Source organism: Mesoplodon mirus (genome assembly GCF_964341445.2).
Source record: "Mesoplodon mirus genome assembly, chromosome: 20".
NCBI lineage: Eukaryota > Metazoa > Chordata > Mammalia > Artiodactyla > Ziphiidae > Mesoplodon > Mesoplodon mirus.
In genome coordinates, this window is record NC_138996.1 from 7421337 (window position 1) to 7435921 (window position 14585).

General features: G+C 50.1%; 1 protein-coding gene across 5 annotated transcripts in view; it reads left to right on the forward strand.

The window, feature by feature from the left end:
- SH2D4A (SH2 domain containing 4A) overlaps positions 1 to 14585 on the forward strand; it is a 64460-nt gene that overhangs the window by 7219 nt on the left and 42656 nt on the right. For all 5 annotated transcript variants that reach the window (XM_082608440.1, XM_082608442.1, XM_082608443.1 and 2 more), the window contains exon 3: positions 14025 to 14184. In XM_082608440.1, coding sequence (XP_082464566.1) covers positions 14025 to 14184 — 160 coding nt within the window. The remainder of the gene's footprint in view (positions 1 to 14024; positions 14185 to 14585) is intronic.

Consider the following 14585-nt stretch of genomic DNA (forward strand, 5'->3'; position numbering starts at 1 on the left):
ATCCTTCAGTCAGAGTTTACCAGGTATAACCAGGCCGCTGGGCACCATGCTGGTTGTGAACATAACACACGGATTATGGTGGTGGGTGACTCTGAAGCCTGGTGACAGCAGAAGGGGTCTTGCCCCTGGAATCGTCGGCCTGGGCTCTTTGAAACACTTTGGGCTTCTCATGTTTGCTGAATTGTTCTCCTCGTGCTGACTTCAGACAATAACTTCCGTTTCTTCGCTTAAGTTCTTCCTTTGCAGGGTTTGAATCTCCTTCTTCAAAAACCTATGTTACTTTATAAGTTAAGTGATCATAAAAAATGTATGTTGATTTACACGGTGGAATAGGTGTATATCAACATACTTTTTTAATGATCACTTAACTAATCTAAAAAATACAACCAACTAGTGAATATAACAGAAGAAGCAGATTCACAGACGTAGAGAACAAACTAGTGGTTACCGGTGGCGGGGGAGAGGCAACGTAGGGGAGGGGACGTGGGAGGTACAAACTACTGGGGGTAAGACAGGCTACAAGGGTGTAGTGTGCAACACGGGGAATAGAGCCAATATTCTGTAATAACTGTAGATGGAGTGTAACCTTTCAAATTGTATAAAAATTTTAAAAAGTAAATTAAAATCAGAAAAGAATCAAAAGAAAAAGGTGAAATGAATTTTAATATATTTTATTTTACCCAAGATACCCAAAATATGATCATATCAATATATAATGAATATAAAAGTATTAATGTGGTATTTTGCATTAATTTTCCTCCCGCCAAGTCTCTGGTCATTTACCTGTCTAGCACACCTAAGCCCAGAGCAGCCTCATTTTCTGTGCTCAGTAGTGACCTGTGGCCAGCGGCTACCAGACTGGACCCTGCAGCTTCTGCCCACCCCAGCGGGCAGACGAGGTCCAGCATTCCGTCCCTCTCTAACAATCATATTTTCACGCTACATTTCGAAATGATTTTCTGATCTATTACTGAGTTAAATCCATACTTCTGATAGTTTTTTAGCCTCTCCTACTTTAGCCTGAGGATTACTGTAAGGTGGACAGGTTCCTGCGATACACAATATGCTCGTATCACTAAAAGTCTAGTGATGCTTTTTGAAAACTCACCACAGTAGGCAATGTAGAGAAAAAAATGACCGGATGACAGTGAAAGAACTGCTAAGTGGTGAGCTAGAATGGTAAAGGAATGGGGTGGACATAGATATATTTATGAGCCAAGAAAAGGACAAGCTCAAAGCCACAGCCCCGCTATGAACCACTAAGGAAAAGTAGCACTTAAGTCAGCCAGACCGTCGAGGAGGAACACATGCTGAGGGCTCGACAAGCAGCAGCTGCGGCCTCCTTCAGCCTGGGGCGCCCCAGCCATGACAACACGGCCATGACTCTCTGTGGCTTGATCACCAAAGACCGAGCAAGATGAGACACAGAGGAGACCTGTCTTTATAGGGGAGGTGGAGAAAGACTCTCAGACCTTTTCCTTTTCTGTAGTCAAAGAGGAACCACTGTGGTGCAAAACGTATTGTTCCAAGTGTTAAATTTAAGGGAGTAATGAACTTCTGTTGTAAAAAACTGATAGAACCAGTCTCATAGCATTGTGGTCAGAAAAGATGCTTGATATGTTTTCGGTTTTCTTAAATTTACTGAGACTTGTTTTGTGGCTTAGCACAAGATCTATCCTGCAAACCGTTCCATGAGCACTTGCAAAGAATGTGTATTCTGCTGCTTTTGGATGGAAAGCCCTCTATGTGTTCATTAAGCCTATTTGGTCTAATGTGTCATTTGAGGCCTGTGTTTCCTTATTGATCTTCTGTCTGGCTGATCTGTCCATTGCTGTAAGTGGGGTGTTAAAGTCCTGTACTGTTATTGCATTACTGTCAGTTTCTCCTTTGTCTGTTAATATTTGCCTTATATTTTGAGATGCTCATACGTTGGGTGCATGGACAACTGTAACAATGTTACAATTGTTATATTTTCTTCCTGGATTGATCCCTTGCTCATTATGTAGTGTCCTTCTTTGTCTCTTATAACAGTCTTTATTTTATTTTATTTTATTTATTTATTTATTTTTAATTTTTTTTTGTGTGGTATGCAGGCCTCTCACTGTTGTGGCCTCTCCCGTTGCGGAGCACAGGCTCCAGATGCGCAGGCTCAGCGGCCACGGCTCACGGGCCCAGCCGCTCCGCAGCATGTGGGATCTTCCCGGACCGGGGCACGAACCCGTGTCCCCTGCATCGGCAGGCGGACTCTCAACCACTGCGCCACCAGGGAAGCCCAACAGTCTTTATTTTAAAGTCTATTTTATCTGATATAAATATTGCTACTCTGGCTTTTGTTTTGTTTTGTTTTGTTTCCCATTGGCATGGAATACCTCTTTCCATCCCCTCACTTTCAGTCTGTATGTGTCTCTAGCCCTGAAGTGAGTCTCTTGTAGGCAGCATATATACGGGTCTTGTTTCTCCATCCATTCAGCCAGCCTACATCTTTTGGTTGGAGCATTTAGTCCATCACTTACAGTTAAGGTGATTATCAATATGTGTGTTCTTACTGCCATTTTGTTAATGTTTTGGATTCTTTTTTTTAGGTCTTCCCCCCCACCCTTTCTTCTTTTGTTCTCTTCTCATGATTTGATGACTGTCTTTGTGTTATGTTTGGATTCTTTTTTCTTTTTTGTGTGTATATCTATTATAGGTTTTCGGTTTGCTGTTACCAGGAGGCTTTTGTATAGCAGCCTGTATATATATACGTGATTGTTTTAAGTTGCTGATCCCTTAATTTCAAATGCATTTAAAAAACCCTGCTTGTGTACTTTCATCCCTCACAATTACTATTTTTGATATCATATTTTACATCTAATTGTTCTGTGTACCCCTTACCTGCTTATTGTGGATATAGATGATTTTACTACTTTTGTCTTTTAACCTCCTTGCTAGCTTTGTGTGTGGATGATCTCCTACCTTTACTGTATGTCTGCCTTTTTCATTTTATAATTTTCTTGTTTCTAGTTGTGGCCTTTTTCACCTAGAGGAGTTCCTTTAACATTTGTTGTAAAACTGCTTTCGTGGTGCTGAATTCTTTTAGCTCTTGCTTGTCTATAAAGCTTTTGATCTCTCCATCGAATCTGAATGAGACCTTTGCTGGGAAGAGTATTCTTGGTTGTAGGTTTTTCCCTTTCATCACTTTAAATATATCGTGCCACTCCCTTCTAACCTGCAGAAAAATCAGCTGATAGCCTTTTGGGACTTCCCTTATATGTTATTTGTTGCTTTTCCCTTGCTGCTTTTAATATTCTCTATCTTTAATTTTTGTCATTTTAATTAGTGTGTCTTGGTATGTTCCTCTTTGGGTTCATCCTGTATGGGACTCTCTGTGCTTCCTGGGCTTGGGTGACTATTTCCTTTCCCAGGCTAGGGAAGTTTTCAGTTATTATGTCTTCAAATATTTTCTCAGGCTCTTTCCCTCTCTCTTCTCCTTCTGGGCCCCTATAATGAGAATATTTGTGCATTTGATGTTGTCTTAGAGGTCTCTTAAACTGTCCTCGTTTCTTTTCATTCTTTTTTCTTTTTTCCGGTTCAGCGGCAGTGATTTCTGCTACTCTGTCCTCCAGCTCACTGATCCGTCCTTCTGTATCATTCAGTCTACGATTGGTTCCTTCTAGTGTATTTTTCATTTCAGTTATTGTGTTCTTCTCTGTTTGGTTGTTCTTTATATTTTCTAAGTCTTCTGTTATAAGATTCGAACTTCTTGCTCTGTGCATCCAGTCTCCTCCAGAGACCTTTGATCGTCTTTACGAGCACTACCCTGAACTCTTTCTTGGGTGGATTGCCGACCTCCACCTCACTTGGTTCTTCTTCTGAGGTTTTATCTTGTTCCTTCATCTGGAACACGTTCCTCCGCTGCCTCATTTTGTCTAAGTTGTTATTTGTATTTTTATGTACGTGGTAGGTTAGTTATGTTTCTCGGCCTTGGAAAGTGGCCTTCTGTAGGAGATGTCCTATGTGTCCCAGCAGTGCACTCCCACCTTGTCACTCAAGGTATAGGCTCTAGGGGTGCCCCTAAGAGGACTGTGTCGGCCCTTCTGTCAGAGGGGCTGAGTATGCGGGCCATCTGGGAGGCTTGGTTGGTCCCCAGCCTGGTTGGTTCTCAGGCCCTGCCTTGTGTGGATGCTGCTGGCTGCTGTGTAGATGGATCTGGTCATGAGGTGACTGGTTGAGGAATCCTAGGGGGCCCTGGGGCTAGTGCTGGCTCACTGGTGAGTGGAGTCAGGGTACCAAAGACTCCAGGGATGTTGTGCACCCACTGACAGGTGAACGTAGGTCCTGGCACTAGTCCTGGATTGCTGGCAGGCAGAGCCAGCTCCTGGAGTCCGGCTGCAGGGCCCAGGGATCCCAGAACTCATTTCAAATCATTGGTGGTGGGGGAGCCAGTTGCTGGCACAGTTGGGTCTGGGGTCCGGGGTGTCCTGAAGCTTGTGCTGGCCTGCTAGTGGGCAGGGCCAGGTCCCAGCTGGTCCCACAGTAGGGTCTAGCGAGCTGTGGGTGGGCTGGATCTGCAGGCTCTGGGATCATAGTTTTGTTACTTCTGGTGTCTGCCTCCTGTCCAGTGAGTCTGGTCTAGAGACTAGTGCCTGCTTCCTGGAGTGAAGGGTCAGTGCCTGCCCACTGGTGTGTGGAGTTAGGTCTTGGCCCGCCGGTGGGCAGGGCCAAGCCTAGAGGTGTGTCTAAGAGTCAGCTGTGGGCTCAGGAAGTCTTTAGGCAGCCTGCCTATGGGTGGGGCTATGTCCCCATCCAGTTGGTAGTTTGGCCTGAGGCATCCTAGCTGCCTACAGGCTGTTGGGTGGGACCAGATCTTGGTGCTCATGAGCCAAGATGGCAGCCGCCAACAGCAATGTTCTCACAATAGAATGTTCCCAAATATGTCTGCCACCAGTATTTATGGGCCCAGGGTGATCCGTAGCCACCCCCACCTCTCTGGGAGACTCTCCAAAACCAACACGTAGGTCTGCCCCAGGCTCTTATCAAATTACTGCTTTTTGCCCTGGGTCCTGGTGCATGTGAGATTTTGTGTGTGCCCTTTAAGAGTGAAGTCTCTCTTTCCCCCACTCCTGTGGGGCTCCCGAAATTAAGCCCTGCTGGCCTTTAAAAGTCAAATGCTCTGGGGGTCATCTTCCTCGTGTAGGAACTCTGGGCTGGGGAGGCTGACGGGGGCTCAGCACGCTCGCTCCTGTGGGAGAACCTCTGCAGTACAATTATTCTCCAGCCTGTGGGTCACCCACCTGGAGTACATGTCTCGTTGTGGCTCCTTCTTTATGTCTTTAGTTGTAGAATATCTTTTCTTGAAGGTTCTGGTCCTTTTCTTCGATGGTTGTTCTGCAGATAGTTGTGATGTTGGGGTGCTCGTGAGAGGGGGTGAGCTCAGGGTCTTTCTACTCCATCATCTTGGGCAAACTCCTCTTTTGATTTTTTAATTGGGCTACTAGAAAATGTATAATTACAGGCAGAGCCCCCATTGGACAGCACTGCTCTAGACGGTAAACATGGCACCAGCCAGCACTGACTGAGCTGACGGCATGTCAGACCCTGAACTCTGAGATTAACTATATCATCTCATTAAATAATCACAGCCAAGCCTGGAGCTGAGTTACCGTTCACCTTTTACAGGTGAGGAAAGTGAGGCTGAGGGACCTTCATAACTTGCCCAGGGCAGCAGCTAGTACGTGACCCTGAGTCTGACTCTCCTGGAGCCAATGCTGTTGACAAACATACCACCCGTTCAGCTTACCTAGAGCTTTGTAACAGTTCCTGTTGTCTTCAGGTGCCCTGCTCGTGTCTGAACACGTGCTTGCATCGGCATCCTGCCGTGGAGCATTTATTCTGTAAGATTCTCTCTGGTAACACACACAAAGGAGGCTGCCTTGCAATGGACCTCTCTCCAGCTGGCAGAAGCCTCACGCAGGAGGCTGGGCTCTGGGCGCCCTGTGTGGTGCCCGAGAGGCTTCACGTGTGCCCCTGAAACAGACTCGGGCTTGTGAAATTTCATTTGTGGATTCTCAGGCAAGTTCCTTTATGCAAAACCTTCCCTTTTTCATGAAATGATGATAAAGCCTTGCTTTGTGCCACCTGCCGTGTCTGCTTCCTCCTCTCCCTTCATTTCTGACCCAGCATGTGACCTCTGCTGCTAGAGTCACTTCTTACCTCAGTCAGTTCCTCAGCTGCGTCTGACCCTGTGCGTTGCCTCTCAGAGTCTCTTGTTGGTGTCACGGTCACTTGCTGTCTCCATGACTGCTTCTTTTTCGTCTCTGCCTGACCCTGAATACCCGTGTTCCCCAAGGGAGTCTCACTCTACCCCGGTGGTTGGTAACCTTGAGGTGGGATTGGGGGGCCCATAGACTCCACGGAAAACTTATGAAAAGCTTGGACCAGGAAAATGCACACGGAGGACGCTTCGTGTAGAGTTTCCCAATGTTCACAGACTCCCTGAGGCTCATTCACAGACTCAGAGACCAGGTTAAGGTTAGGGTCTCTATTCTCTCCCTGGGGCATCTCTTCTGCTTTTATGCCAGACTCTCACACCCATATTTCGAAGCCAGACCTTTCACCTGAGCTTTGGTTTCCATGTCAGTTACCCAATGAGCATCTCCGCTCGGAAGACCCTTAGGCCCTGCACACTTGATGCAAAACCGAGTTCATCAGCATCACCACGGTTCTCCCCACCCCCAGGCCTGGTCCTGCCTCTCAATCTCCACCATGATCTGTGGCCCTGAGTCACCAAAGCCAGAAACCCGGGGGTCCCCTGGTTACTCCTGACCTCACTGCACCCCACCTGCTCCATCCCAGGGAGGTTTTCCCCACCAACCTGCTTGTCTGTTCGTGTGTGCGGCCAGAAGCCTTGTATTTATGTTGTTTCATGTAATCCTTGCAAGAATCCAGGGAGGTGAACGTTGCCCCCCTTATTCTTACAAATAAGGAAACAAACTTGGAGAAGGTAACTTCTGTGGGTCACCGGTGGAGTCAGGGTTTGAACTCAGGTCCAGATCTACTCCAGGTCTGTTCTGAGCCACTGGTCCCGGCCCTGTCTGTGCCCCTGACTCTGGGCCGGATAGTGTAACGGACTTGGTGCCTTGTGCGTTGAGCAGCGGATGCAGATGCTCACTGGCTGCCCTCCCCTTTCACCTCCACGAGCTATGGACTCAGCGGGCCTCCCTCCTGGCTCACCTTCTCACTTGTCTGTGCCACCACCTGCTTCCCTGGACCGTGGTGCCACACACATTCTCCAACTTCCTTCCTGTCCTTTTGTCTCTACAGTAAGCATACATATTTTTGAAGTTTTAAAAGATGGGCCTGTGTTAGTCACTGCAGGGTTATTACCCAGGTGAACTTCAGGAAGTGCCTGTAGGACTGGGCCTTGTTCTTCACTAAGTGCACATGAGGCTGCAGCTGTCCAGCTCTGTGGGGCCGCGAGGGCACGTGACAGTGACCCCACACCCCGCTTGCTCAGCAGAGCCCTGCGTCCTTCATTTCCTGCCATTCCTGTTGCTGGGTTTCCTTTTTTTCTCTCAAAAGTATTTCCTTTTGGACAATGCGTCAGAGGTGGCTCTAAACACAGGTTTTACCATCTCACAGCCGAGTTTTGAATTCTGGTTCCGGTTTCACCACCTCTATGATCTTCGGCAAGTTACCCTCCCTAAGCCTCAATTTCCTTGTGGTCAAGTAGGGTTCGTAACAGCCTCGGTGGTGCTCTAAATATTGCAAGGCAGACCTGGCACGGGCATCAGTCAGAAGGGACATGGCCATAGCACCCGAATCCCGGAGGCCCCACCGGCCAGGCATTCATTCACCCTTTGGTTTCTGGGTTGGAGGCGGGTGACCTAGAGGAGCGGCCAGAGTGGTGGGAGAGTCCTGGGATGTTGTGAGCTCAGGGGCATATGGACACGGCAGCCTGGGGTTGGTAGGAGCCCTGCTTCCGTCAGCCCTGGTGTAGTTCATGCATGATGCGTTAGGGGCCCTGTTTCTGTTGCTCTTCTGGCTTCTGTTCTCCAAGTCCGTGGTCTTCTCTCAGTGGGGATAGAGCATGCAATTCTCCCTCTCTCCATCCCTCTCCCTCTCATGCACATCTGCTACTGTGCTCGTCCCTCCAAGTGGATCAGTCGGAGTGGAGACCAGGTGCTGACTCTGAGGCACAGTCATAGCCCCAGGGGTCGCGTTGACCTCAGTGGAGGAGACGACCCCGCTGACACCTCTGGGCGCTGCCTCCTGCCCCCTGTGGGCCCGACACACGCTGCATGAGCGGCGTCACCCTCCCCCGTCAGATCGGAATGGGCCTGGCCATGGCCTTGCCAAGGACATGCGTGACCCGTCACTGTTTTTGTGTGACATTCTACAGCACTGCCTCTTGAGTCCCTAACAGCTAACTTGAGAGCACTGCAGCATAGAAACATGAGTCGAAGACTGGGAAACAAGCTCATAATTCAATGGAGGCGCTGTAACAGGTCCCTCTCTCACTGTCCTCTGAGTTGAAGTCAACAGGAGGCCCAGGACACCTGGAGAGCATTAAGTCAGGACAAGTTGCAGTGCCTGCCCTGTTAACACCCCGTATGCTTGTACCTTTACCTTAAGGAGGCACGCTGGGGCCTGAACGTGGTTCCATGCAGCCAGGTTTCAACTCTAAGCAGCCGAGCTTTTCTCTCTCCTCAGAAGCACCCTCTTTCCGTGCTCTCTCCTGTCCCTGTGTTCCCATCCCCAGCCTGGTTCCTGGCGTCCGTACTCCTTCCCCTCCCACAACCCAGTGGAAGCGTGCACGTTCCCCTGAGCGCCTGGGCTGCTCTGTCCTGCCCGCGGGCGCAGCGGGTTGTGGCAGGAGCTCAGTGACGCCGGCTGAGCCCCGCCGGACCCTCTTTGCTCCTCCCCTGGTAACTTGTGCCCAGTCCTTTGTGTCCCCGTGCAGCCTGCCCCGTCTGTCTGAAGTGACCGTCTCTGAGGTCGGAACCTCTCCTGTCCTGGAGGCAAGGCATCCTCCCTACTCTCCTTCCAGTTATTTAGGAGTCAGAATTCCCTCTCCCTCTTTTTCCTTTTGAATCAGGACTCTGAATCCTTCCCCTGTCTTTCTTTTCTTCTGTGTCCTGACAAAGCACATGCTTTTCCGAGGGTCTCTCCTGGGTTTCATTCTCCGGGCCAGCGACGTCCACGATGGCATCTGTAAAGTAATCCCCACATTCACACTGTGCATCCCGACCTCACTCTAAACTTCAATTCCATGTTTCAGGTATGTGCTCAACCTTGCCGTCTGGGTTTCTAGTAAAATTGAAAATAGTTTATTCTTCGTTTCCCAAAACGTTCACTACCTAACTCCTCAAACACATGTATTTTTTTTCTTTTCTTTTTTTTTTTTTTTTTTTTTGCGGTACGCGGACCTCTCCCTGCTGTGGCCTCTCCCGCTGCGGAGCACAGGCTCCGGACGCGCAGGCTCAGCGGCCATGGCTCACGGGCCCAGCCGCTCCGCGGCATGTGGGATCTTCCCGGACCGGGGCACGAACCTGCGTCCCCTGCATTGGCAGGCGGACTCTCAACCACTGCGCCACCAAGGAAGCCCCCACATGTATTGTCTTGACGTCACTGTTTATCATCCCACGTCCTCAAACCTTCGGCCTCATCTTTGAGTCCTTCCTTGCCTCGGCCACCCAGACGCCATCGCCCCGTTGGAGGCCGTCTTCCCCTCGCGCAGGCCTGGCCGGCCTCACCCCTCTTCTCTCCACCCTTTGTCTCCTGCAGCATCATTGTACACCCGCTGCACACCGCCTGGTCCAGGTCCTCCCTGCGTGCGGACGCGCTGCAGGGCTTCCTGGTCCTGGCACCGCCTGCACAGAGACTGTCCTGGACTCTTTTTATAATTGAAGTCGAGGTGATATACGATACTGCGTTAGTTTTAGGTGTACAACACAGGGTTTGGTTTTGGGGTTTTTTGGCAGATTAGATTTGGTTATAGATTATTATAAGATTGAATATAATTATACAGTACGTATAATTATACAGTACAATAATTATACAGTGCTATATGGTAGGTCCTTGTTTATCTATTTTATGTACCTGTTATGTAGTTTGTATCTGTTAATCCCATACTCCTAATTTATCCCTCTCCCCTTTAGTAACCATAAGTTTGTTTTCTATGTCTGTGAGTCTGTTTCTGATATGGATTCATTTTATGGATTCATTTTAGATTCCACATATAAGCGATATTATATAGTACTTGTCTTTCTTTGTGTGACTTACTTCATTTAGTATAATACTCTCTAGGTCCATCCATGTTGCTGCAAATGGCAATATTTCATTCCTTTTTATGGCTGAGTAATATTCCAGCGTGTGTGTGTGTGTGTGTGTATGTGTGTGTGTGTGTATCACATCTTCTTAAGCCATTCATCTGTTGATGGACACTTGGGTTGTTTCCATGTCTTGGCTATTTTAAATCATGCTGCTATGAACATTGGGGTGCATGTAGCTTTTTGAATTAGAGTTTTCTCCAGATATATGCCCAGGTGTGGGATTGCTGGATCATATGGTAGCTCTATTTTAAGTTTTTTAAGGAACCTCCATACTGTTCTCCATAGTAGATGCACCAATTTACATTCCCACCAACAGTGTAAGAGGGTTCCCTTTTTCTCCACACCCTCTTTAGCATTTATTATTTGTGGACTTTTTGATGATGGCCATTCTGACTGGTGTGAGTTGGTAGCTTATTGTGGTTGATTTGCATTTCTCTAATAGTTAGCGAAGTTGAGCATCTTTTCATGTGCCTCTTGACCATCTGTATGCCTTTTTTAGAAAAACATCTGTTTAGGTTTTCTGCTCCTTTTTTGATTGGGTTGTTTATTTTTTTGATATTGAGTTCTATGAGCTGTCTGTATATTTTGAATATTAACCCCTTGTTGTTTGTATCATTTGCAAATATTTTCTCCCATTCCATAGGTTGTTTTTTCATTTTGTTGATGGTTTCCTTTACTGTGCAAAAGCTTATACATTTGGTTAGGTCCCATTTGTTTATTTTTTGCTTTTATTTCTTTTGCCTTGGGCGGCTGACCTAAGAAAACATTGGTACAATTTATGTCAGAGGAGGTTTTGCCTATGTTCTCTTCTAGGAGTTTTATGGTGTCATGTCTTACAGGTGTGGACTCTTGCTTGGTCACTCAGACCGAGAACATGGAGCTAATGCTTTTTGAGCACTCGTCATGTGACAGGCCTGTGAGTTCAGACTCATTACCTCTGTTTTATCAAAGAGGGAACTCTGGCTCGGAGAAATATTGTGATGTATACATGGTCACGTAAAGAGTTGGTAGAAGCACTGGGATTTTAGTACCACTTTCTGGCTTTATGCAACACAGGGCCTACATTTAAACCCTTCAGCCTGGTGTCTGGGACCTGTGCCAAGTGGCCAGCTGCTCCCCCTGCATGATCCTCAGCCCACGGCCAGGTGGCTTCTAAAGCCTGACGGCTCTGGCGGAGACCCTTGTTCCCCATGGCCCCGTGTTGATTCCCTTCTCTGATCTTGGTCATGCTGTTTCTTGTGTCCAGCACCAAACCCACCCCTGTTCTCTGTCCAGATTCCATATCCATCCCCCGACACTGAACACAAAGGACTTCTTATTTCTTCCCTGTGCTTCTGAAGCATCCTCTGTCCTCCGAATCCTCGATGGATTAAATCTCTCGTGGTTACAGTGTATGTCCCTGGCCCTCCACACGTCCCGCAGCACTTCAACACCCCTCCCTAGTTACTGCGAGTTTTCTAGGTAACTAGTTGGTCAGCACCTGCCTCCCCCAGCTAGAAGGAGGGACTGGTCTGTCTTGTTTGTAAGTGTTCACGCGTGTCTGCCTCAGGGCCTGGCACATAGCAGATACGCAGTGAAATCCATTAAGTCCATTAAGTCAGTGACCTACCACCCTACTCTTTCTCTCCCAGGCTCTGGGTGACCTGCAGGAGGAGGTTTTACCCCACATCTCCGCAGCACCCAGCTCTGCATCCTGCCAGCGTTAGGAACGCAGTAGGGTTTTGTGGGAGGAGCTACACAGAGGCCCTGCTAGCCCCCCTGTCTTGGTACGAAGCAGAGGGCACCAGGCCGACCCTCACCTTACTGGAATGGTTCCCCCTCCCTGGGTTCAGGGAGCTGTGTGGGCCCCCTGGAGGACCCCAGTGTCTTCGGAGCAGAGACCCCTGTCAGGACCGCTACATCTGACACGTCCTATCTAATCCCCTTTCCTCCTGCCCCAAAGCCTCTGCCTCTCTACCGTCACCTCCCCTCCTTTAGAGGCGTCAGCACTCGGTCCCCTCCTTTGCTGCCCGTCCCTTTCCTTTCTGAGGCCCTCCTGTGTTCACAGGGTCTCTGGGATTTCGGTCCCCCCAGAGCAGGGCCCTCCCCGCCGAGAGTCATGCCCCCGCCCGTCCCCCGCCCATGCCCACTGTGCTCTCGGGGGGACACGGCTCGGGGGGCAGCGTGGGTCGCTCTCCTGAGCAGGGCTGTGGGGACCCCTGGTCCCCTCCTGCGTCCCCTGGCTCTTGGCCTCTCTCCTCTGTGGGCACCTTCATCCTGCTGCCAAAACTGGCGGTTAGATGGTTCCTTAGGTGAAGGTTGAGAGGTGGGCCTAGTGAAAATATTCTTAGCTGCCCTAGAGAGGTAATAAAGGGGTTCTGTGAGGTCTGCCAGCTTTCCACGGTTAATGAACCCGTGGGCATTTCCTCAAAAGAGCCAGAGCTGGCTGGGCCTCCCCCGGCCCCCAACCCCCAGGGCTCACCTCGGACTGACCCTCCCTCACACCTGCCCCACCTGTGAGCACAGAGTGTTTGGCTCCTGTTGTGGGAAGACTGTGACCCTGCCCCCGCTCGAATATCCTCTTTAGAGCACTGTCCCCAGAACATCTCTGTGGCCCTGAGGAAGGTGGAAGGCGCCCAAAGAAAGAGCAAGCCTGGCCTTGAGCAGCTGCTTTGTTAATGTGTCCTGAGTCCACAGCGCGTTGGACAGAGTTGCTTTCACTGGAAACCGCCCTCTACTTCCTGTGACATGGCCACAGCCCGGCCTGCATGCCAGCAGCTGCCCATGTCACACACTCAACACCACTGGCTAGTGTGGGTCCTCAGGCCCAGGCATCTTGACCAGCCGTGGACCATGATAGCCCTGGTGAGTCCCCTCTGGGGCCTTCAGGTTGAGGACTGCCCACCCCCTCTCCTGGGAATGGTCCACCGTCCCAGGTTTCAGGGAACATGACCTGTGTGGCCGCATCTGAGGAGCAGGAACTAGAGAGAATGTAACACAACCCCTGCTGGGAGCAGGCGTGAGCTCGGTTATTCAAGTAGCTTCCCCGCGTCTCACACTTCGGGCGTGTCATCTCTCAGGGGCTGGCCCGAGTCTCTGAGCTGGCACATCCGTCTGTCAACAGCTCAGAGGGACGGTGGCGCCAGCCTCTCCTGTGAGCCCGTCACGTGTTGTGTGTCCGACACCTGGGGACCTGCCTGCGCGGCTGTCGCCGCCTCCCCACAGCCATCCTCCTGAGTAGATGTTAGCATTCCCATTTTGCAGATAAGAAAACTGAGGCTTAGGGAGATTAAATAATTTGTCCAAGTCACACAGCTAAGTGGCAGGGCTAGGATTTAGACTAAAGCCGGTCTGACTCTCAAGCGTTTGCCTTGTGCTCAGCAATGAAACCTAGAAATGTAGTGGACACCCCAAGCCCTGGAGCAGCCGGGTTGCAGGGAGGTTCTTAGGCTGTAGATGTTCTGGTGCCTGATGCTGCTTTGTTACCCTAAAGATAATTCAGACAACGCTGCTTTCTTCCCATCTCGCGCCTTCACTTAGAAAAGGGGCACCACATGCATCATATTTTCAAACAAACATCCTGCAGCCACTGCCGCCGCCCTGGGATTGCTGCTCATTCTGAGTAGGTTGGACGGGCTTTGCCTCATCTGACTTGCAAATACTTGAATGATGGAAAACATCCTAACCCGTGGCTAAAGATACTTGTTCATCCAAATTCTGTTTTGCCTGCAGACAACGGCAAATCGGTTCATTGGAAACTGGGAGCCGACGAGGAAGTCTGGGTGTGGGTGATGGGTGAGCACCACCTCGATAAACCCTACGATGCGCTCTGTGATGAGATCCTTGCCCAGAGGGCACGGCTGAAGGCGGGGCAGGAGGTGCGGGAGCTCAGGTACGAACCCGCAGGCCCGTGAGGGACTGGCCAGGCGCCACACAACAGGGCTGCGAGGCCTCTCGCTCTCAGACCCGGTGGGGGGCCTGGTGGGACTTGAGGACGCACAGTGACTCCCAGTTTCTGGAACGTTCCTTCAGACTTCCCTTCATTTTCACAGCGCCACCGTGTCGGCCGTTTCGCTTTCCCGCTTGGGCGTGGAGGTGGTTCCCCCGTGACCCCGGGCTTCCCTAGCCTCGCGCTGGAACAGTGCAGCTGTGGGAGGGGGTGAGGCGCGGGGACCCTTCGGGCTTCAGGCTCCGGGGGCCCTGGAGGAAGCGGGCCCGAGGGTGCTTGTCTGTGCTGGGTGCTGGGAGCTCGGGGATGGACCAGGAGCTTGCAGTCCAGGAGGAGAAACAGGC